General features: G+C 43.5%; 1 protein-coding gene across 1 annotated transcript in view; it reads right to left on the bottom strand.

Moving 5' to 3' along the window:
- Positions 1 to 25,612, bottom strand: part of VOPP1 (VOPP1 WW domain binding protein) — a 61,494-nt gene extending 35,882 nt beyond the window's left edge. The window contains exon 1 of the mRNA XM_086845358.1: positions 25,198 to 25,612. Within this exon, the coding sequence (XP_086701484.1) occupies positions 25,198 to 25,248 (51 nt within the window). The 5' untranslated portion in view covers positions 25,249 to 25,612. The remainder of the gene's footprint in view (positions 1 to 25,197) is intronic.
- Positions 25,613 to 25,986: the final 374 nt, after the last annotated feature.

Below are 25,986 nucleotides of genomic sequence, written 5' to 3'. Positions count from 1 at the left end.
CTGGAAACACTGCAAAAGATATTTACAGAAAACAAAGCCAGAATGTAAAACAAATTATGAGAAAGTGCTGACTTCTCAGCCTCAAACAAAGAGCTCACAGCAGCCAGTGTGCATATGAGTGGGTCTCTGGATTCACTGGCACTTGGTTGACTTCTTTCCAGAGTGAATTCTTGGATTTGTCACTGCCATTTTCCTTTGTCAAGAGCCAGTAATATTGTTTTGCTAATGGCTTATGCAGGAGTACTAGAGCCAGCAACTTGCACACTGGTTGCTTTTATTGGTCTATTAAAATGAAATGAAGCTGATACTAAAGCTTTTATAATCATTTAGGTTACTTCATTACGAGTTCAAGGCAGAAGAGCAACCAGTGGTGTGTTACACAAATGAGCAGGCAAAGTACATCTGCCCCTCACTCTAAAGGAGAAATCCATATGGACTGAAGGAAAAATCAACAGTGGGAAAGTTGGTTCACCAGAGTTTCTGCTGGTAGACAGCTGCTTGCTGTACTTAGCAGCAGAAAAAAATAAACGGGAAATAAATTCACCAGAAGTAGAGTTTGACTCTACTTTCCAGGTATTCCAGGATGACTGCTATTGCACATTTATCATTGGCTGCATCCAGAAGCCCGTATCAGGAACCAGCCATGGCTGCACAGTCACTACTCAGAAAGGGAACAGGGACTATCAAAGTCTAAAACAAAAGACACAACAGAAAGCAAGACGCAAAGAGAGGGTAAAAGCAAACAATGAAGCAATATTTCTTGTCCTGACAGCAACTGGTCTCAATACACCCACTTAACTGCTGCCACATTTTGCATTCATGGCATAGAGTCCATGGCAGGACCTGCAGATAAACAAGGAAGGAAGCTGCAGGTGTTTACTGAAAGCCTTTCCCAATGTTTGGGAAAAGGGCAGGATGAAGAAGGCCTACCAAGAATTTCACAAATTTATTTGAAGTCTAGATTGGGTTTAGGAAGAAAACACGAGGAGCAGGATGATAGTACACAGATGCATAAAGTCTTATTTTGACTACCTATTTATGTTTTCATCCAAGCAGGAGCAAACCAAGACCATCTTGCAGTATGATGAACATCAAGGAAACCATCAGGTATCAAGGAATCTCACACCAGTTTCTTTTGCAAACAACCAAACTAAACATTACTGTTCATGCTCCTGTGCTTCTGCAAGTCAAGTGGGTTGGTGGTATAATACTACTTTAAATTCACAAGAAAACAAAAAAAGTAAGTGTACCCATGGTTCAAATTCTCAGAAGAATTTAGAGCTGTAACTGAACCAAGATTACTGTGCTTGAACTTCACATGCCATTCATTCAACTAGCTCAGGTCTAAGGAACAGCATTAAACACTCTTCATTCACATGATATAAAAAGCACTGACTCTAAGTATCAGATGTGCTTATAACTGCCCTTCTCAAAAAAAAAAAAAAATGCAACTAGCCATATATCAGCAAAATGTAGAAACACTAAAATGTACAAAGACCTATGTGAACCAGGCTGCATGCATTTGAATTGAAAAAGAATGGGAAAATCAGAGAAGAACCATGTCTCTGAAAAAGCAGCACCCAAAGTCCTTGTGTTTTTTATCATGAGGAATATTAAAATCATGGGCATATGATTTATCAAAAAACCTCTATGCTGATGAACAAACTTACAGTTACTATAGACCTGCACCTGGAGCTCACCTGAAAAAAAAAAAAAAAGCAACCAACCCACCAGGTAAGATCCCTAGCAGCTGAACTTTGTAGTATTTAATATAAGACACACTCAAGCATTAGTTAACAGCCCAACTATGTAATGTGACTGCTACAACACAGAACAAAACATATAATCCAGTTCCTTCACCAGGAGTTTGAGTCCAGACAATCAAATTAATGTTCAAAAGGATCCATTTTCTTTATTTACAGCCATACTCAAATGGATGAAAATGACACGGATATGAATGCTAGCAATCTACAGACAATTTTCAGCTCCTCTCCATCTAACCACTGTGACCACAGCGGCACTACTGTGGTGACAGCATTAGATAAGGAAGGCAAAATGCAGAGCAGAATGTGTTTTGAGGATTTTCCATTAATCTCTGACTCTCCATATACACCCACAAGTGGTCAAATTTGCCTACCATTTTCAAGGACAGATCACTATTAAGAGACCCCAACAGCCTGGAAGTCCCAACTTCATCTTGTGGCCTATGTTTTGGCATGGGTGCCTTTGCCATCTCTCAGTCCAGCTGTGGCACTAAGAGATGTTTGTGATATACCATAAAGGCATCAGTGGCTCAGAAAATCCAACAGGCACCAAGCATCAAATTGCACTCCCTCAACAACACAGGCTAAAAGACAGAAAAGAGGACCAACACTCCATCCTGACTCCCCGCAAACTCACACCCACCCCACCCACCTCAAACATAATGAAACAAATTCTACTTTCTCTCCTTTGTCTACAATGAAGTTTCATAGGATACAAAACTGAGCCTCTTATAGGAAAAACTACTCAGCTCACTGGAAGAGGACCCAGAACAGATATTGGCCATGCTCTTTGGTACACCACTAGAAGACACCACCACGGCAGTGGCAGGACAGCTATAGGAAACAAAACTTAATCCTAAATAATAGTTACAAACCACGTAATAAAACTTCCATTATCTAATACAGCTCTCTAAAGAGCCAGTTGTGATGATGAGCAGTCTTTATGCTCATGCTGCAGGAGGGAGCTGAGCGTTGGCTGCAGAAGCAGGACGTGTATTCCAACTGTCTTCTGACAGCTGCACTTATCCACACTCCTTCAGGCTAAAATCTGTCCATCTCCTCCTACAGGTATGCTCCAGCAAGCCTCTGAGCACTGAATTTTGAAAATTCAACTAGACTAGTCTCTCTCAGAGAAGGCGAGCACATAAAAATTTCCCCCTTAGCCAGCCCCATCAAAAGGAGTGAAGCTTCAGGAGGCATGAGTCAATACGTGCTTTCTGGTAGGTTTCATGCACTTTAGCTCTCTGTGTTGGAAAGTCCTTTACTACACTAATAACCCCTTGAAGAATAAAAGCAACTAAAAGTCAGTAACGCCACTGGAATCCAACTCAAACAGATGAGTTACTTTATTACAGTTCCTTAAAAGCTTAGACATTAAAATTATATTTTAAAGATCATTTTGAGCTCTTTTCCCATACAGGAGGTGAATCCCAAATTTTCAGCAGATATTAGTGACCAATTTCTCCCCTATTTTAAAGTGTATCTCTAAGTCCTTATTTCTGCTTTCCAAGAAGTGCTTGTATCTAGAAATCAGATGTACACAGAGGAAAAACTACAGTGAATAATCAGATAGAGCATCTGCCTTTCAAGAAGGGTTTAAAAGGATTGGGAGCCTTCAACTTGGAAAACAGATGCCTTGGGGATGAGGAAGAGCAAGGTTGAATGCACAGCTGAATGAGGCCAAGCACAGAACTATTATCTGCCAAGCCCTGTAACAATAGTTTCAGTAAGTGCCCCTCTTCCTTGCAGGAAATTAATTTAAGAAGTACTTTTTTACACAGCACACAGACATAATCTGAAATCTGTTGACGCAGGAAACTGCAGAAAATGACAGATTCAAAAGGAAATTGACAAATCCACAGAAGATAGATCCAAATCAGTAACTAAACCAAATAAAAAGGGAGATACACCCTAATATCTCTGATCCAAGTGGTCCATATGTTGGGAGGCATTAAAGAAATGGATCTCAGACAGTGGGCAGTCTTGTGGCCCTTCCTGGCACAGCACCTGCCACCACCCGAGACACAATAATGACACAGACACTTGTCTCTGATTTCTTTCAGTCTTGCAGACACTCATATTTCTGAATATATAATTACCAAGAGCTAAATTAATAAATGGTGTGAACAGAACAATATTTTGGTCTGTAACTGAACAAGGCAAAGGCTTTTATAAAGGTGCAAGAAGAAACAACCTTGTAAAGGAGAACAGAACCCATTTTTTAAACTCAAAGAAATCCTGCATTCTTTCAGCAGAATAAATTCAGGACCCTAACAAGACTTTCAATCTTGCCAATCTTGACTAAGTTTTTTGAAATACAACCAGCATGACAGCAATATACTTTTTTTCCATTTTAATATTAAATAAATGAAATATTCATCATTCTGTATAATCACCACTTAATTGAGTTTTAACCACTACCACATATCTGGGGGCAAGCATGAAATATTAATTACCTAAAACCTACACAAGATGTATAAAACATTTCAGACACATAATCTCTGACCCTTCAGAGTTTAAGAAGCAAACCAACCAATCCATCAAAACACCTTCTTCGAGTTCATACATGGAAAAGTTATGCAGTATTCAATACTCCATTAAACATTCAGACTTTCTCTGTAGAGCTGCAGCCAAAGAATACTAACCCAATCATTCTGCAGGTTTATAAAACCATAAACAACCACAAAGATCATCTTATGCCTGCAAGACACAGACCATCCAATTAAACACAAAACCACGACAAGTAGGAAGAGCATCCCTTCGCACCCTTGCAAATGTCCCACTGAACTTTATGGCCTGAGAACTGGCTAGATGGGGATTTAGAAAGGTGTTCCATTTTGACCAACACCTCCCTAAGAGCAATGTAACACGTGCTGTACGGTAGCTTACTGAGGGTGCTTTTCATGAAAGCATCATGATGAAATGTGCTGAGTTTGGCTGGCAAAATTTTCTTCACAGTAGCTAGTTTGGATTTGTGTTGTAAACAGTGTTGATAACACAGGGATGTCTTAGCTACTGCTGAGCTGTGCTTACACACTGTTTCTTGTAGCACCATGCCAGTGAAGAAGGTTGGGGGTGCACAAAAAGTTGAGAAAATACAGTCAGGACAGCTGATTCTAAGGGCTATCCAAAGGGATATTCCATACCCTATGGCGCTATGGTGAGCATATACAGCTGGAGGAAGAAAAGGGGGATGTTCAGTGATGACAGCTGTCTTCCCAAGTAACCACTATGTGTGATGGAGCCCTGATCCCCTGGGGATGGCTGAACACCTGCCAGCCCATGGGAAGCGGCGAATGTATTCCTCATTTTGCTCTGTTTGTGGGCACAACCTTTGGTTTAACTAATTTTACCTCAACCCATGCTTTTTTCTACCACTCTGATTCCTTTCCCCATTCCATTAGGTGAGAGTGAGGAAGAAGCTGTGTGGTGCCTTGTTGTGGAGTTAAACCACAGCCATCCTTTTTGGGTGCCAGCCTGGGGTTTGAACATTTGGAGATAACAACAGGTTAGACTGGAAGGGGCTAGATGGAATTTATAGCTGTTATTGCTGTTTGGTATTAATCAGCAGGCCCCTGTGGCTGCAAGGCTTGCTTGCCTTAGTGTATGTCAGAGTCTGGTGCTCATTACTGGCTGCTTTTAGCTTTCACTGCTTCCTGTACTGCTGTGCTGCTTTATCATCTTACTCTCCTGTGCCTGGGAACATTTTGGTAACAGCTGTGGCAACGTGCCTGGGCTGGCAGAGGACCAGAGCATCGCTGCTGTGCTGGACAGGCTGGAATTCCAGTGTGAACTCAAGTCAAAGGGACTGTCACCTGTGGATGAGTCCACACCAGAGCAGAACACTCCCAGGAGCCTGTGGCTGCAGATAAGTCCATGCCAGAGCAGGGAGTGTGGCTGTGTTTATGTCTGTGCTGTGGCAGGTGCACCTCCAAAGGGATTGTGGCCAATGGATAAAAGGCCATGCTGGGGAACAGGTACATCTAAAGCAACTCTGCCTATGGATAAGTCCATGCCACAGCAGGTATACCCCTGAAGAAACTGGCTCATAGATAAGGCTCCACTTGGAGCAAGTACAACCCTAAGGAACTGCAGGCTGTTGATAAATCCAAGCTGAAGCAGGGTCAAGTTCATTGCACTATTAAACCCTAAAGTCTGGCCCAAAGGGACAAGGGGTGAAGATTGCAATGGAAATACTTTTACATTGCTGTAACCCAGGATTTGAGTTGCATATTATGGGAATTACTACAGCAACCACAGAAACTACAGAAACCACCTGACCCAACAGAGGACAAGCCTTACAAGAAGCAGTGCAAATGCAGCAGTGACCTGACCTGAGCTGGTTGTGGTACCCAGTAACACCACACAAGTAACTCCACACCATCTCTCCTGTCCTGAGTGCTCCCTATAAGAGACGGAACCCCTAAGTCATGGAATAAATTAATCCAATGTTCATTGACTCCCTATAAGAGATGGAACCCCTAAGTCATGGAATAAATTAATCCAATGTTCATTGACTAAGGGAATGATATCTACTTATTATACTGAAGGATGTGAGTGAAGGGTGGTGGGGGTTAATGAGGGTGTTCTGGATAGTGTGGGACCGAACATGATGTAAATGAGATGGAATTAGCAATACAGAATGTGCTGGTTTTGGCTGGGGTGGCATTAATTTGATTCACAGTAGCTAGTATGGAGCTATGTCTGGGATTTGGGCTGAAAACACTGTTGATAACACAGGAATACTTAAGTTATTGCTGAACAGTGCTTGCACGGAGCCAAGGCCTTTTCTGTGCCTCACTAGGGAGGACACTGGGGGTGCATAAGAAGCTGGGACAGCTGTCTTCAAGTGACCAAAGGCATATTCCACACTATATGGTGTCACATTCAGAATATCAGGTGTGGGAAGAAAGAGGAAGGGAAGATATTCAGAGTGATGGCATTTGTCTTCCCAAGTAATTGTTATGTGTGATGGAGCCTGGGAATGGCTAAACATCCACCTGTCCAGGGGAAGCACTGAATCAATTTCTTGCTTTGCTTTCCCTATTAAGCTGTCATTATCTCAACCCATGACTTTACTGGCTTTTACCCTTCTGATTTTCTTCCCCATTCCACCAGGAGAGGGTGAGCAAGCAGCTATGGGGTGTTTAGTTGCCAGCTGGGGTTGAATCATGGCACGAAACACAAAATACTTTTTGTGGCTTTCAGATAAATAAAAGCCTCTGGAAAATATTTCTCATTTAAAACATTTTCTGACAAACTTAGGCAAGCATCTGGAAAACCATGGTGAATTCCTAATTTCTAGAAAACATTGTGAATGAACTTTGCTTAGAGTTACAATTCATTTGAAGACAAATCTCAGATCAAAACTGCATGGGTTTAAATAGAACTTATTTTTTGCAAAATTATGTACCCATGTTCCTGAATGAAGGTGCAGGAGGAACAACACAGCTCTGGCAAATGATGGAGCAGAGTTTAACACTACACAATGGCAGTGCCTGTGGCTCCTTAAGGTACAATGCTAACTGTACTACAAGTCAAGCACTGCCTAAGGCTTTTCAAGGAGAAACTAGATGTGTTCAAGGCCATTAAACAAAGCAGAAAAAAGAATCCCAGAAGTTCTCAATAGAGGGAATGAAACTGATATCCAGATCTTTTTACTTTTTTAAAAACAAGGTTTTATTAAAGGTCTTAAGTTCATTAGCTAAAAAAACCCTCCTAAACACGAAACAGTACAGACTGAAAGATGACCCTCAGCCCATAGTCAGAGAGGGCGTTGTTTGATATGAGAACCAACACGTTACGTGGCAAGAGAAAATTCTGTGGTACTTGGTCAGGAAAAGGATATCAGAGATCACTCTTCCTCACCTCTGTTAATGGTAGGATCTGCTCAATTCAATCTATTGAAACTCATCTGTCTTTCCTATGGCTTTTAATCCATGGCTTCCAAGACTACCTATGAATAGAATTTATAATTTCTTAAACTAGAAGAGGAATATGGGACAAAGATCACAAAGAAATGTGCCTGTGCCTGACAGCAGAGCCAACAGCAAAACCCCACCTTCCTAAGTGACACAGCCTTTAGCCATGAGGCCATACTTTTATACCACTTCCTACAGAGTATAGAAGATCATACAAAAACACTGGATGGAAAAATATATTCAAATATACAAAGACATGAATGAGGAAACTGATTATTTCTAACATTAAGACAAGCTCTAAAGAAGTAACTTTTTTTCTCCAACAACAGTTTAAACTGGGTTCTTCTGCACCAAACAAAAAGTCATCCTCATCACCAGGATTCATTATCAACTTTGCCAACTGCCTCATCTGAAGCAGAGCTCTGAGGAGGTGGGGAGCTTGGGCTGTGTATCCACCCACAGATGTATTCCCTCCAGGTCAGGTTTGAGGCTTATTTGCAAGGCACACATGTAGGCAGCTTGTTTCAAGACTGCCTGAAAGCAGAACAGAAAATTCTTGGGGGACATTGTAAAACCCAGCACTATTTATGCGCATAAGATTGTGATCACAGGCTCAAGATGCAGGGTTTCCTCCAAGCTTAAATCCACAGTGTGCAACAAGAAACCCGGAGTGCCAATTCTACACACTGGTACAAGGAACTGTAGGATTAATGCTGCTGATATGCATGCTTTTACTTGAAAACTCTTTTTCTCTTGGTTTCACTGCATAGAGCACTTGGATAGTCTCTCATACCAACAGAGATGGCGAGTGTTAAATCAATCCTGAGCTGCCAGCCCTGTCACCAGACACAGAAACATCAAACTGGAAAATTGAACTATCCAGAAAAAATATAAATCACTGGATTATTTAAAAATATTCAGGAAAAAAAATAATGCAAATTAGAGCAGCAGACATAAGACAGACTTAGACAGGAATATATAAACTCACCACTTAATGTAGCAAACATCCAGTTCCATGGACATTTCATCAGTTCATATAAATAAAACTTGAAGTAAGTATCTAAGACTGCCTTAAGATGTTCATTAAAGGAAAAAGACAGTGCCAAAACCAGCCTCAGCACGAATTCCCTAACCTAGTCCCTATCATACAGGAAGGAGCTGAGCAAGGTACCATGAACTAGCACAGCAATGTCAGGAATACAACAGCCCTGTAAAAAATCTGGTGCTTAGAAAAGATACTACCAGTACTCTCGGCCTAAATGTTATATGGATCTGTTTTAGAACACTCTGTAAGGCTGGAAAAGGTATACTAGGCATTGCCCTCTTGACATTCTTCACTGTACCACCTTCCCATCTGCCTAGTTACTGGAGATGAATGCTGATTATTTGAAATGTATCTCTCCAGTATTGCCACAGTCCTTGCCTAGATGTGCAACATTCAGGACACTGCCATGAGATGCTCTCAGTACAAAAAAGAGGGGAGACAGATTTTTATGAGCTCTTTATTAAATATAAATATTTCATGTCATCATATGAGTCAAAAATGTAGCAGCAGGTAAACTCCAGATAGTGCCAGCTTGATAAGAAACTTAAAGAGAAATCTTCCAAGAAACCCTCTCATATTACAGAGTTGGGCACATAACTGTATTTTTTAGATCCCAAAACTGTGCTTCCTGCACTCCTAAAGCAAAAACAAAACAAAAAATCTTCCTTTGAGGTTTTTTGCATCTGTTAGGTGTAGAAAAAGAAGATCTGCAGAATGCAGAGGTAAAAGGGGAAGGGTGCAGTAGCAACTGCAGTCAAGATCCACCCAACCCAGCTAATGTGGTCTACCAGGATATGCCAAGTCTGTTTTTCTATCTCCCACCCAGGACTCAAGCCTTTCTCGCTCCCCTGGAAGTGGACGAAATTTAACTTCAGGCAATTGGAGGAGACAGAACCTCAAACTTTTGTGCTGGCAGTGTTTCTTTTCAACATTATGCATATATTTATGCATTCTATGCATTTGCATGAAATGCATAAACATAGATGCAAACACCTATTTTCACCAGCATCCTATCTCTATCCGGAGATAGTAGTAAAATTTTTAGGACATAATGTAAAAAAGCAGCAAGGACAAAATTATCTCCTTCCCAACACACACAAGCAGCTTCCTCAAATTCCCTCTGTAAGCACTTCCCAAGACAAGGCCATGCTGTTTTATTGCAACCAACAGACCCAATGTCTCACCCTTTTCTGTCTTTCAGTTTCTATGTTCAGTCTCTGAAGGGGTATAATTGGACTAAACTCTGCAAAGATGTCTCTCTTCAAAGAGCATCTAAACCACTGAGTGATGGTGAAGCTTTCTACCTAGCTTAGCACATATTTCCTTTAGAAGTGGAAAACAGAGATAATATCAACAATTGACATAAATCAACTCTAGGATACCCCATCTAGGGTAGGAACTCTTTCAAGGGTTCATCCAGCAGACACAAAGGAGACAAAACTGGCCTCCCACACCCTGGGTGAATGCCAAGATTTTCAGAGTTGTTTCTCCAGTCTCATCACACATTGTAAACCTGGACTTTCAATACACTAGCTTTTGGAAGTGCTTAAAACAAAAATAGCCTTTGAAAGTCTGAAACTGTTTTGATGCACTGTTATTTCTATTTTGACCTAATCTACTCAGCAGCATTGACCCAAGTTTGCAAATATTAGACTGTCTGAGGACTGCATATTCAATGAATGCTTAAAAGAAAAAAAAAGGGAAAACAAAGAACCTCACACAAGCATTAGTTCCTGTGGTATTTCAGAGAGCAGCACTATGAAGACAACAGTAAGTTAAACAGATTTAGTCAGCTATCCAAAGAGGTGAGATGCAGGTGGACACCTTCATCAATTCATATTCTACACAAATAAATACTGCCATCACTAACAGGCTGAGGTTAATTAGATCATCAGAAAGTCATTAAGTCTAAAATACAATCCCAATACAAGTACAGTTGAGTGGTAAATGTGCAAATGCATAAATCAAAAGACTAAGGGTAAGAATCTGGAGGTATCTATTGACCTCAGTACTAACACGACACACTGAATAAACATTATGGTTACAATTTGATAATTCCACATGTAGATGAGTCCAACACAGGAAATTTTCCTCCAGACCACTCACATGCCTGTACATATCTGTGCCATTGACATGATGCCCGCTTGGAACTTCCAAAAAAACACCCATTTTTATAACTTCATGAAAAAGGGCTTGTTGCAAAGTTTATAGTCAGGTCAAAGCAGTTGCCTTTTATTGAACTGGAGTAGGAAACCAGGAATCAGAAATCCTAAGTTTCTAACTCAGCTACAAACACCCTGCATGACATTTACAATACTTTCTGCCCACTTACCCATCTGTACAAGGCTACGCATCTGGACTGGATGTGACCGGAACATGCTATGACGTATTTAATATTGCTTAAGTACTATGAAATCCTTCTGTGAGAGATGGCAGACAAGTACACATTTTGTCATTACAATCAGCTGCAAAATTCTGGTTTCCCATAAAAATCTAAGTACTGGCAAGGACTTCTGAAGCGTAACAGCATGAACTGTTCTTTATTTGATTACTTGTGTTTAAATAAAGCATGAAGAAATACCATAAATGTACAAATAGATTTAATCTAATTTGGAAGATGGATAGTTGGAGAAGCTGTTACCATGAATACAGAACGTATATCAAAGTCTAGGACATCGTTAAGAAAGAATTTCTCCTCCAGAACAACATAAAGCACTGAAAGGGAAAAGAACAGTGACTTTTTTCCAGCAGCTGAAGAGCCAGGTATTAAAGTCAGACACATTATGTAGTTTTGCCATCATCAGCCCATGTTCCAGGAACAAGTATCTGTGTGTGAGCACCTCTGTCCCTGCAGGGGCAGGCAGAGAGGGCAGGGGGAGCTGTACCCAGCCCAGCAGAAGAATGCCAGCCCTGCCAGCTGTCACCATCATACTGGGGGCCACAGGCACAAAGGTGGCACATCCCTGCCATCAAATGGCTGCAAAAACACCTGTCAGGCTGAGGGAGAGTCAGGTCCAGACACATCTGGCAAGCCTGCACAGACATGAGATCAATTCCCTTGGAAGAGTCACTTGTTCCTGTAGATGGCTTTGGAGTCAGACCTCAGTCCTTCCTCAAGACCCGGCTGTGTACAACCCTCACACAGGAGGCAGTCACCTTCAGGGAGATGTGCAGGGAGTCACCAGCAGGGCCAGAGTAACACTTGCAAGTACTGACACTGAGATTACAAGTTCCATCCCTACCACAGCGAAAAAGGCAGCCAAGCTTTCTTCAGGCAGTATCAGGAAACCCAGTACTAATTGTCCCTTCACAACCTTGCTTCACATCATGTCTAAATGTTCTTGCTTGAAGGAAAAACTTTTTACAAAGGGTTTCTGCTTTCAAGCCTCTCTCTTTTTAAAAGGCTTGCTGCAGGAACATTTCAAAAGGGAACTTCTTAAAAGTTATTAATTTGGTTCCATCAGGCTCTTCCAGACAGCAGGATATCTGCAGACACTGCTTATTTTTTTTCCTCTGCTGGATTTGCTTTTGGAAATCTCTTGACTTGCTTTTGGAAATCTCTTTTAACTGAATCTATTTAACTGAACTGGAACCTTCATAAGAAATTTAGTATCTTTACAGTGTATTTTCTTCAAAGGGAACAGATGACCAATTAGGATTCAAGTTCAAACTCCCAAAACATGGAACCCATTCTGCTCCTTCTTACCAGTGAGAGTTTCTGGAGGTTTCAGAACAATTGCTACTAAACTGAGTCAGATTATACATGCTGCATGTGACACTGGAAAGGCAGACAAAAGTAAAGCAAATTCTTGTATGGTATCTCTGCACCAAATGTTAAAATTGCCTTCATACCTTTTTTTACCATCCTTACGCACCTTGAACCATCTTATCCACATGAAACTAAGAATTAATGTTTTTCTTTGATCTTAGGCAGGAGTTTACATACATACTTTTCATTAAAATTGATGCAAATGAGATACTATTTCAGTTTCACTGGTTTTAAAAAGTTAACACAGTACATGAATTTTGGCTTCCTTCACTTTTCACTACTTCACACTTGCCCATCAGTCCAGATAGGATTACTCTTAATGTAACTGTACAGCTGCAAATTTTTGTTTTCACATTACAGAAGCTCCTGTAACAGCTCTAACATACCCTTACATGCTTTTGCGCAAAACCTTTCAACTTTAGTCACATCTTTTTCCAGATGTGTAATTTGAGACTGAAAAATTAAGTCCATTAAGCACCTGAGAATTTACATGGCATCAAAATAATTTCGTATTATCCGTGGTCTGTGCCTGCCCTTGTCTTCTACAGTTCATAGGGTGCTGCACATGCAGTCTCCTCTGCCTACTTTCCATCAACATTATGCAACAACCATATGTTTATTAAAAATATTCCCCTAAATCTCTTTTGTCCTGACAACAACAGCAGCATATTCCAGGGTTGACAGCCTGCTAAAAGGAAAAGGTATAAATACCAAGGAGAAGGGGTATATACACAAGGCAGTGAACTGCAACAAGGAATCAGCAAAGGGAATTCTTGGGTGAAGCTGCAAGCTGAACTCTCAAATCTCTAGTCTAATGTACAAAAATGAGAAAAAACATTCTAGGAAACAGATATCCAGGCAAAAGGGACAGGATGGGAATGTGTATTTCTTTCAAGGAAAAGGATTTAAATTACATTTTTTAATCTGCATCCAACACCTAACTGCAATACATGGGAAATGGATTTATAAGGCACTTCTAAGGGCAGATGGTACAGCCTTTCCTTCTGCAAGCAGGGAAAAGTAAAGAAATTATGGGAGAGGCAAAACCCACGTGGGAAGTGGCTGTGCCAGGGCTGAATCATAGATGGAACTGAAGAAAGCCGAGAAAAGAAATAAAAGAGGAAAGTACAGAAAAAAACATTAAAAAAAAAGAGAACAGGGATGCCAGGGAAGTGGAAACTATTGCAAATCATGAAATCAGTAACGCAGAAAAGAGAGAAGAAAGCCATCCTAAGCCAAGAAGGGTGTAACAACAGTCCAGAGCAAGGCTGGGAGGAGGAGGAGGAAACCAGGTCAGAGCCATAGGTGGAGAGAGGATTATGTGCCAGCTTGAAGATAAGGTTAAAGAGCTTGAGCTTCAGGCAGCAGGAGATGAGGAGCTGAAAAAGCAATTCAAGGTAGATAAGGCGTAGCTGTAGCAATGAGAAAAGGTGGAAAACTGTACCTTTGGGTGAATGGAAAGGCAAATTATAATCACACAAAAGAAAAATTAAAAATAACCCCAAACCCACAAGAAAAAGCCAGCAGCCACTCAGACTCCAGAAGCTGATCTGAAAACTTCAGGAATATTTTCAGAGCCAGCACCAATGTTCCAAATTGAACCACTGGTGCTCAGAGAGTTTCTTTTGCTCACTTCCTCCCCTGCCACAGCCTTTCATCCAGCTTCCTGCCTTCTCCCAAGCTATCCTGAGCTCACCCCTGCACAGCCTTCTCAGGACTAAGAGACTACAAGGAACAGCACCCATCTCCTCCACAATTTCTCCCTCGACTTCAGTTAGCATCAGAGAGCTCTCACTGGCTTTGGCAACAGCTGATTTTTTTTTTTTTATGAGTCACCCTCCCTTCTGCAAGAGAGAAATAAACCTAGGAAGAGATGCAAGTAAGAGTGGGGCTGAAGCACACATGGTCTTCTCAGTTGTTGCAGGCAATGAGCCTTCTCACTCCTCACCAGGATCCTGGAAATTGTCCAGCACCTCCCAGACACTTTTCAGGGTGGGGTGGGGGGAAGAGCTGGCAACTTCAGCATGAAAAACAGATAGTTCTGGGAATCAAGAGAAAGAGAAAATGGCCCAAATTCATGGAGAAGCAACATGTGTTCCCTCCTCCATTATCTGCTCTGCCTATGCATTGTACATCCTCATACGGATGCCACAGGCAGGTGGCACAGGCTTATCAAGAGCAGCTGGATACCTACACTGCACCTGTGGAGCAGGTCACACCACAGTGTGGGGCAGGGGGAACAACAGCTGATGTGTCTCACCACAGCAGCACAGGAGTGACACAGCTGCAGAGTCTGCAAACACAAACCCAGCAGGCACAAGTATTCCACCCTGTGCCACTGCCCAGCACCCACTTTTTCCAGCACTTCATCATTGTGGATGGCTATCACAGATATAAATGCATATTCACGAGCTATTCTTAGCATTCACCAGAGAGGCGATTACCAAATTACCCAGTTACATAATCTCTTTTATATAATCACTACGATGCTTTTCTCCTTACGCAACATGGACAGTGACCGTGGCCGGCTGAAGTAGCTGCTTCCCCAAGGAGAGCTACACCAGCAGCTCCGTGGGCGGACGTGCTGCACAGTGCAGGTACACAGGGGAGTGACAGCAAGACCTGCTGCAAGGCAACCAAACTTGCCAGTGTGTGTGCCTTCAGCCCGGGGAAGACACCACCATTCCTGCCCACAGGGCTCCAGAAGCTGCACACAGCAAAGGTCACCTGCACCTCAAGCTAGTTGAGACAGCAAAACCAAAGGCATCCAGCACCCTCCAGGCAGCCTGTCCCAGCAAGTGGGATGTCTCCATTGACTTTTAATGGTCTTTGGACGGAGCCCAGGATTAGGGCTTTAATAAAAATAGGAAGTCAAGATTACTTCAGAATTAAAACAAGCTTAATCCAAATCCCTCTGGCTTTGTGCCACAGCTGCGCCCATGGTTTTCATCCACAGGGAAAACCAGGTAAAGCTGCAACCTAAATGCATTCCCACAGGATGCCTTGTGACAGGCAGACACACACACAGAGCTGGAAGTGTGGGTCTGCATAGCCACACCAGGAAGTTTCACCAGCCAGGTTTAGGACATATTCCAATGTGTTTCCTACAACATTTTCAGGGTCCCATCCAATGCCTTCTAGGAACACTGCAGATACCTATCCAGATGATTGCCACATACAGGGTGTAGTGAGACCCAACTTCCTAATATTCCCTCAGGGCTTTAAAGAGTCAGCATCAGAAGTGTTACACACGGCACATGAGAAAACAAATCTAAGACCTGGATTTCAGAAAACAGAAGCTCCAAGATCCACAGGTCACTTGCAGATCCTGAAACACTTCTCCATCACCACGCTGCAAGTTCAGCGCTAAGTTCAGCTGGTTGCATGGTGCTGGCATTACGCGAAAGCCCCAAAACTGTCTTATATTTTCCTCAACATTATGCAACTTGTAGTATCCAGCTATTATTAGGCACTTATGCCTCCCCTGCTCCCTAGCTTCCTTAGAAATGCAGGTCATCATAAGAATATGCAGGCAAACACCCAGCCTTAGTGTAGCACTCTAACATACTTTATGCAGGGATGCATGCACGCAAGTTTAGGAACAGAGACCACTATGGTTTCAGCTACAGGAAAAAAAAAAAAAAAAAAGAAGCAGCCTAACATTATTTTACACTGTCTCAAACTACATGATGACCCAGTTCTGAAGAGTTTTAGCCCAATCCCATATGCTATTAGTATTTCTGAATCATAGCCGGAAGATGTGAATTGATTTAGTCAACAAGCAGATCAGAGCAGAACTGGGGTCCCTGATGTGAAAGCCCACGGCACACGGTGGGGCCCATCATGACAGTGCTGCTTGATAGTTCAGGATCAACAGGAACCTTCTGCACCATTGCTGCTCAAAACATTGAAAATCGTGGCTGTCATTACTGATGCATGTTTGGGATAGGCAAGACAGCACTCAAGATAGGAGCATCTTATGTCAGCCTGAAAAAGAAAAGCAGACTGTGAAAAAGTCTTAAAAAAAAAAAATTTAAAACTTACACACTCATCCTCCCTCTTTTTATTTTAGGCTAGACAATTGTCTGACCACTTGAGAAAAGCCATGTTCAGAGATCATGTGTCCTCTCCTTTGGACTAAGATTCTGCCAAATTTAATGGCACTTGAACAAATGAAGGTGGACTTTTATACACATTACCCTTCCTGTAACAGGTTAAACCCCTGGCTCCAACTGCAGCAGGGAAATAAGGTCCTGAGCTGGGAACTCACACTGTAAGAGAGCCAGCAGTGAATTCCTGGATCTCACTTACACCAGCATTGAGAGAATTATCTGTAGCGATGAGCAATGTATTTCCCGCCCCCACCCAAGAAGCAGAAATGAAAGAAAACACTTGCTTGACTCATCCTTGCCTGTTTTTTGCATCAAAAGCTGCAGCACTTACAGTCACCCACCAACCAGACTGAGAAGTGCCTGCTTCCACATTTACAGATATCATGAGGAAAGCAGAAAAGAATTCACTAAGTTAATAGGTTTTCTATCCAGTTTAGTGAAAGGATTTAACAAAATTGGGAAAAACAAAGCACTGGGCAACACCTGAGCAATTTCCCAGGTACAGACCCTTACACTGTCTATTGTTCTATCACCATGTCTGAAAAGTGCTGCACAGCTGGATATCAATCTCCTGTGCTGACACTGAAGGGACTGTGCCAAAACCAGTTAGGTATAAACACCTGGCCTTTACTGGTTAGAAAAGATGCATCGAGCATCTCCTGTACAGAGGGAGAAATACAGACTCCAGCCAGGACACGCAGAAGGAATTTGTTGGTCTACCAACAGCCATCAGACATGCATGCAGAAAAACACAGCTGTGCCAGCCAAAAAAAACCCTAGTTTGCAGCAACTCAAAAGGAGTCCATCTTTGCTACTACAGTCATTGCTTTTATTTTTCTTTGCTAGTATATGTTCCCAGACAGAGCTCCTAATTTATTGATAACCAAACCCTCTGGATCACTACCTGCTCTTAACCCCACAGCAGCACAAGCTTGTCACTGTAACTACACTGCTGGCAAGACCAAGCTAAGCAGAGTAAGTCTTACTTACTTTTGTAAGTCTCCAAAAGCATCATTCTCCCCTGGGTGTTAGTAGCACTGACTGAGGCCCAAAAAGATAAACATGCACAACAAAACACTCCTCTCACATCAAGAGTAACACGTGCTACCCATCATCTTCAGTCTGCTGTCAGTGAGATCCCTGCCACCTTCCCACATGCTCACGTTCCTCTCATACTAACTTCATTTCAGGGTTCTCCACTTCTTCATACTCCCAGGGAAGATCCAAACAGACTGGAATGCATGTAACTAGAAAGGCATAAGAAAACATTGAAGGTAATTACCTTAGAAGGACAAATCTTTAGATGTATTGGCTACATTCCTGGACTCCACAGCCCTCACATCTTATTCCAGCAGCACAAGACCTGGGAAGGAAGGATCCATCCTCGAAACTATTGCCAGATCTTTAGTTGCCTGATGAGTATCAATGTCAGAGGTAGGAGCCAGCTGGCATAGCATCTTTCCTACTCCAGCTGGAAACAGTGAGCTGCTTACAGAGGGCTTGCATGCAACCAGGATTGGAGTGTAGGTGTAGTCCCTTCATCCTTCACAAATGGCCACTTTCCACTGCCTCTGAACTTTGAAACTAAGGCCCAGATCACTTCACAATCACTTTCAAGGAAGGGCCAAGGTTTTAGAGTTTTTTTAAACCTCCAAATGAGAGAGGCAGAGTGAAGGGTGCAGCAGCGGAGTGCTGTGTTTGCAGTTACCTTTGGCTGGACTCGAGGATAACAGTCCCTCCAAAGCTGCAACTGATGCTGGAGCTTCCCCAGAAGCACAGTCTCCATCCATGACCCTCTCCTGCCCTACAGATGGGAAAGGTTGGGGAGGACATCAGCTCCTGTGCTGAGACATGTGGCAGGTGATTTGGGAAAACTGTAAGAATAACTTTTCCAGCATAGTATCTACTGGCACCTTTCAGGCAAAGGGAAAAAAAAAATAAAAATCAAGATTTTGCTTGTTTCCCCTTCTAGCAGAGCACATAAAAGGTCTCCATGATTGCCTTCCACTCTAGTACAAATGCAGCATCATCCAGGGACACAGTTTAGCAGTGGATGTGGCTGCGTTAGGTTTACCATTGGACTCAGTGACCTTAAAGGTCTTTTCCAATCAAAAGGATTTTATGATTCCTATTAGGAGATAACTAATGTATTGAAACAAGAAGTCTGCTACCGAAATGAGCAGTCCTGCTCCAAGCCATACATTCTCCCTCCTCCCTTGCTGCATCAAGTTTCATGATGCTATACCACGGCACAAATCTCTGCTGAAGCAATGGAAAACTATTCCCTCTCATTTTTTTTTCCCCCAGACCCTTTTTTGTGGCTTAGTCATTCACAGCATTAGTGGGTTGATATGATCCTTTCATTGTCCCAGGGTCACTAGAGCAGCAGGAGCTGGCAAAACCAAGCATTAGTGACCATCTTTGCTCACAATAACCCACACCTTCATTGCATGAGATACAGGTAAGAAACCACTTCTTGCTAGTTCCTTTCCTTTAAAAAATTTATCAGACTGAAAGCTGAGTCATTGAGAAAGAAGGAAAAGATTTTTAGCTGAGCTATTTAAAACACAGGTGTAGCTAACACCTATTTAGCAAGAAGTTGAAGACACACTTCTGAAGAAAGACATTTTTAACTTAGTGGCGATAACTCTTCCATTTAATATGTGAGAAACCTGTCAAGACACATTGTTCTCAAACAGGAAAAGAAGAAAAAAACATTCAACAAACCCAGATTCTCCTCTCATGCCCTTCTGAAATACCAGGCATGCATTTCATCTCATATCTTACCGATCTGATATCAGGAATATCCACTATCAAAGACCTTAGCTTTTCCTTGTCTTGAAACTGCTATTTAATGCCCAGGATCCCAGGCTCTGTCCCCCGACTTCAGACAGATCTAGACTCACTTTCCAAAAAACACTATTCAAGCAAACAAACAAACAAAAAAACTTTTAGAAAGGTTTTGCCTCTTACTAGTCCAAAGAGAGTTTATATTTGCCATAACAAGCTAACAGGATTTCAACAAAACCTTCAGCAAAACAAATTCAGCTGCATTGTTGAGGTTACAAGGCAACAGTTGCCTTGTCAAAATCAGACATAAAAAGTAAAATATGCTAGCCTTATGTAATGGTTTTTCACATGGATTTTACTTCATATCACAACAAATTTGAAGTAAATTGTTAGCTACCTTGCCCCAGTAAGATATATTTTTAAATATTTAAAATATATTTTTTATTTTAAATTCTGTAGCATAAGCTTAAGCATTAATCTTCTTCTGCTTGTAAACTCAGCCTACACTGATGACCAGAACAAGCCCCTATATGGGTATACTCATTGCAGTTTTTCTAAGCCTCTTCTTAGTGGAGAAAACCAAAAAGAATTTGCATTAAACCAAAGAGTTTCAATTACCTTTTTTTTTTTTTTTTCTTTACTGATTTTAGCTAAATCCATTTTCAAAGTCTATGGGCTTGCTTTGGCCAAATTTAACCTTCCAGCCACCTGCATTAGCTGAGTGGAAAGTACCAAGAAGAAAGAGAGTCACACAACTTTCCTTTTATGAAGATAACGTAATAGAAAGTGCTAAATATTTTTGACTGATGTAAGAAAATACAAACAGATTTTACAGATGCTTTTTCTAATTTAAAGAAAAAAATCCCAAACCAACCAAGCCCAAAAAACCCCATTTGCACCTCCTCTTGGGAGGATGGAAATGGCAGTCGGCCATCCATTCCCTACCCACAACCAACACAAATCTGTCTCCTCCTCAGCAGGAGCAAAGTGAGGAAAGAGTGTGAGCTCAGTCCTCCTGCCTGGAAATCACAGCCCATCTCACTGCTGTCAAAAGGCAGGAAAGGCTTGCCAGCACCAGTTGGATCTCCAAACTGTAAATTGTAAGAAATCTCTTTCCTGCCTTCACTTAGCAATGCAATAGCTGCTTTGCAACCAGCTGCAGGATGGTAAGGAAAAAAACCCACAAGAAACCGTTTAAGCTGCTAAGTCTGTTACATAACCAAAACTAAAAAGCAGGAGAGGGTTAGTAGACACATCTACACTAACAACCCTCTAGCAGAATTTTTGGGATAGATTTTTCCCCTTATTCCCACCAACCCCCACTGAAAGAACAAGAGTTAAAACATCAGTAGGGCAGTATCTGTATTCCACAGAGAGGGTCATCACGGAGACAGCAACAATGGTGTGCATGCCCATGTGTATATTCAAGAGTATATACTCTCTTACAGTACTTTATATAAAGGAAAACTTTACTACTAATGGATAGAAAAAAATATCAGAAAGAGAAGAGTAGGGGAGGATAGAGTGGCCCCCATAATTCTCACAAATTCTCAAACTCCACCTACCACCATTAAAATATGTAGGTTTTTTCTTTAAGAGTGGTCGGTTTCCTCATCTTAAAGTTCTTGTTCCTACAAGAATTATAAAGAAAACCCCAACAAATCCACAAACAGTCAAAGAAAAACTACAAACAAACTTCTTCCAGAAGGAGAAAAATTTTTTGTTTTCTCTGATTTAATAAAATCTCTCCTGTTGAAATCCACTTACAAAAACAATACTAAAAAGCTCAGCACAGCAGTTAACCAACAGAGGAGCACCAGCCAACTTTGCTTTTACTTAAACAAATCTTGTATGACAGACTGTCGTGAGTATTTGAATTTTCTTTCAAGATAACACATTTTGCCGTTCCTATGACATGTCCATTTTCTTGTTCTTTTTAAAAAAGGCACTTGACTCTAGTGTAGTATCTTTCATCTGACAAATTAACAAGAGGACTGCACTGATCACTTTTTTCAAGCATCCAATTATCAGTGTTTCTATCAGCATCCACATTATAATTCTCAGTAATGAGAAACTGTGAGTAGAAAAATCAGTGCTAGTACTTCCAGAAGTGAGGTTCTCAATTTAGATAATCTTATAGCCACGTGGAGACCTTTTTAGAGGGATTCCCACAAACACCACTCACCACCTACAGCAACTACTGCAGGCCTTGCTCATCTTAACTAAGAAGCTTAACCTAAATATTCAGACACTTGTGTTAGCTCCTGGGTTCTCCTGGATGTAACATGGGGGCCAATCAAAAGTTTAGGCATCTAAAAAAACCTGTCTATTCGACAGTTTTGAAAGGTGAGGCTATCCAGCAAGCTTCTCCGCAGCAGTAACAATAAAACACCTTTATTACCACTGCAGCACAGATGGGGTCCTCTACCAGCCTGAAACAGCTTTGTTCAGCTTCCCCATCCCTGATCTGAGCTTCAGCTATTGAGCTCTCCTCCAGACAGCACTTCTACAGCTTGTGAGAGAGAAGGCAAGCACTCAGTCTGAGAAGCCCCACAGAGACACTGGTGCCCTCATTCAGGCTGAAAATAAGCTTGCTCCAACAGGGGGGTGGGGGGACTGTCTGTTTAGGTTTATTCTTTCCTCATTCCAAAGACATCACTATTCATTAAAGTCACATTTAAGCTCAAACAAGCAAAGCCCTTGGGATCACTGAAAAAGAAGCAGAAAATCTTGAGATATATGCCCCAAGCAGTCATCACTTCAAGGACCTCCTCAAATCTTTCCATAAAAATGAGAGCCAACTGAGAAAAAATACAGTCTTGTTGACAGAACAGCAAGCCTAGCTAGCAAGTAGGCTACTGGTTATTTCTGAGTGCAGAAATCACATATCCCAGTACTGTGGGTATATCAGACATCCAGGCTTCTGGTCAGAAAGGGCATTTCAAGCAATTGCAGTTAATAACACACTGCCATCTCCAAGTAGCCAAATTAATTTGAAAAAGACAGATAAAGATTCAACAATCTTCATTTCTTCCTGCAAGAACCAAAATTACCTGTCAAATTGTCCACCTCATTTTACCTTACTTGTTAAACTGTTCAACTGCAATTAAGTTGTGAGCAAAACACATGGCATCTTTGGCTTTTCTCACCTAATAATAATGTCTTCTCAGAGCAGAGCTTTCTGGGTCCTGGGATTGGAGATTTTTCTTCCACCATGCTCTTTGTGGTTGTAGTAAAAAAGCCCTCATCACACAAGAGAATTCAAAATTAATTCCCCTCTCCCACCATCACAGTGCTCTGGGTGTTTCTGTAATTAGTGCATCTCAAGCTTGTCTAGAACAAGACAAGGACTGGCATTTTAGAATCAAGAGCCAGCAATTTCTTATGTGCAAATCCTGCTTCGATGGCAATGCCTTTAATCACCTTCATGAAACCACCCACCAACACATGCAAACTCCCTCCCCTGCCCCTCAGCCCCTCTTCTGCATCTTCTGCCTTTACATCAGGAACAGCAATCCATCACTTCCTCGTGGGGGACTGCCACAGCCAGCTACTGACGAGGCTTCAGCCCGAAAGCCACAAACACACACGCTCCCCACATCCAAACTCACACCCACCAGGAACTTGAGGTATACTTAATTGTGAAAGAGTTCATTCCTTTCATCTGTATAACCGAAAATAGTGGTTTTGCAACACACCAATATTTTACAAGTATTTTGGGTAATCTGATCAAGGAAAACTAAGTTAGAATCAGTAAACTACTGCACAGTGCTCTGACGGACTAAATGGGTTCCTCCCCACAGTACCTGGGTAACAGTCAGAGCCTTTTGCAAAATGATGAATGAAAACCGTATTTCTCAGCCCATGCTCTGTTCAGTAATAACTTAGATCATGTTGAAGCTGCAAACAGATTTAAAACAATTGCAGCAATGTTATTTCAGATAATATCCAGTACAGAACTTTGTACAGAAGACAGCAAAAGTTTCACGTACCAAAAATCTTTGAAACAACCAGATGTCTCACATTAAGTTATTTAAACCACCAGCACTCTGTTTCTGGGCCTGTGGAATATAACCTTATTTACATAGCATCTCATTTTAATAGGCAACCTAAGAATTTCCAAAAAAGAAAAAAAAAAAAACCAATCCACAAAACCAGATGGCAAAACAAACATTCTAGATTAAAAGAAAAGGACGGGGGGAGGAAATAACCCCACAATTAAAACGAGTACAAAAGCTTAAATAACAGCAACACTGGCTAGATCCAGTGAGGATTTATGCAAATTACTTTTTTCAGGCACGAATGATCTTTTTCAGCAGAATACACGTCAAGAGAGCAGAGACATCTAATCAAAGAGATCCTGGAGGGGTGAAACCTTTCACAGTCTCAGATGAACACAATCCCTCGGGGAAACGATGGTGTTTGGTTCATTTAATCGACATTTTGCTATTCCTGCTTTCTGAAGAGCTGCTGCGGAGTCAAGAGCAATTGAGGGCCAGGATCAGGGCCAGGTTTACAGCCAGGGTAAGGAGATGCAAATCAATTAACTTGTAAAGTGTTACACTTATTTACATTAAGCGACGATTTTCATCCGAGTGTTTTAATGGGATGATACTGGATGGCAACAGTGGGCAACACACCAGAAATCATTCATCTACGTAGGTGGCATAAACACGTAGTAAACATAATTTTCATGAATTATATCCATTACCAAAGGGTAATTATACAGCCAGCACTCTGGTTTCCGCGCACGGATTTAGCGGCATGCCGTTTAAAAAAAAATAAATTAATTCATTCTCTGTCTGAACTGCTCCATCACAGAGGCAACACAGCTCTTTCACCTCTCCGTCGCTTCCAGCTACATAGCCTCTGGGCTTTCTGAGCGCAGAGCTGTGCCCAAGAGAAGCCCAGGGGTGTTTCCGAGGTGCCCGCCCCAGGGCGCTCCCGCTGCCCCCTGCCCGCCCCCAGCCCCGGCTTAAACCCCGCAGCATCTACCGAGCCGCCCGCCGGGAAAACACAGCTGCCCTCCCAGCCCTCCCCGATCCACTGCCATCCCAGCCCCTGGCAGGCATGGTGGAAACCGGACGATCTTAAGGTGTCTTCCAAGCCACCAATCACTTCCAATCACTATTCCGTGATTCCAGGGCTGCGTGGCACAAATCCCCGCTCCGACTGACGAAAGCTCCTAATTCACTGTTTGCTCGGTGTTGTAAGCAGGAAAGCTGCGCTAGCCAGGCTTTCCCAGAAGTTTAACCACGCCACGGCTCCTCGCCGCCGCACCTCTACCTACCTCACAATGGACACTTTGCCCAGGAAAGGCCACTTAAAATGAAAATAAGAGACGCACCTTCCGCTTAACCCTTACTGACAAGCGCAGGCTTTGCGTCCCCCGGACAGTGTGCCGGTCTGCTGGGAATGGGCAGCTTCCAGCAGCTTGTGCCCCTGCGTACAGGTCCCGCGTTACTCTGCTCCATCACAGCGCGGATCATCTTCCCCTGCTCCAGCAGTAAGACCCCGGACACCCGGCGAGCCCGGCCGCCGCCGACACCCGCGACCCGCAGCGGGTCTCGCCCAGCCCGGCCCGCACTCCGGACGGCGCACGGCCCGTGGAGCCAAGCCCGTACGGCCAAGCCACTAACCCCAAAGATAAATCACCTCCCGCGCACGCCCCCCGGCAGGCTGCGGGCTGCAGCTCCCCCTCCGCCAGCCGCGCACTTCAGGTCGCGACCGATGCGGATCCCCGCGGGGTGAAGCCGGGGCTGCCGCAGGGCAGCGCTCCCCCCGCGGCCCACCTCACCTCCCACAGCAGCGAGAGCAGCAGCGCGACCCCCGGCTGGAAGCGCTTCATCTCTCCTCCTCCTCCTCCTCCTGCTTTTCTCCTCCTCCCGCGGCGGCCGCGGGCTCGCCCCTCCGCCTCAGGCGCGCACGGGCGCTGCCAGCAGCGCCATCCCCGACGGCGGGGGAGCTCCGGGCGGCGGCGCGCACGGCGGGCTCACAGGCAGCCCGGGGAGGCGGCCGCGAGTAGCCCGCACCGGGGGCAGGGGGACGAGGCGGGCTAGAGCGGCGGCGGGGCGGGGAGGGAGGCGGGGAAGCCCCGCGCAGGGCGGGGGCGGGCTGACCCGCCGATCCCCTCGGCGGCAGTGTCGGCGGCCGGAGCCGAGCGAAGCGGGGTCGGGGCGAGGCGGAGGACAGCCGGGGCCGGGGCCGGGGCCGGGGCGGGCGGCACAAAGAGGCCGGGCGCCGCCGCCGCCGAGGGCGGGCAGAGGAGCGGCCCGCCCCGGCCCCGCCCCGCGCCGCTGCCCGGCCGGGAGAGGGCGGTGGCGGAGGATGGATGAGTGGCCCCGCTCTCTGGTCCTGCCCCGCTATCTGCTCCTGCCCCGCTATCTTCTCCTGCCCCGCAGCTGGCCCTGCCCCTGTCACCGCCCCCGCAGCTGCCCCCGCTCCGCCTCGGGGCCGCGCCGTCCGCGGGTCGCCCCTGACCACGACACCCCTTCCCCAGAAGAACGATTTTTTGGAGTGAGTCAGAGGAGGCCACAAAGATGCCCAGAGGGCTGGAGAGTTTCTCCTACGAATACTAGAAGAGTTT

Source organism: Cyanistes caeruleus, chromosome 1 (assembly GCF_971803275.1).
Source record: "Cyanistes caeruleus chromosome 1, bCyaCae1.hap1.1, whole genome shotgun sequence".
In the NCBI taxonomy this organism is placed as follows: Eukaryota; Metazoa; Chordata; class Aves; order Passeriformes; family Paridae; genus Cyanistes; species Cyanistes caeruleus.
Note: the sequence above shows the minus strand (reverse complement) of the source record. Positions and strands in the feature narration are given on the sequence as shown.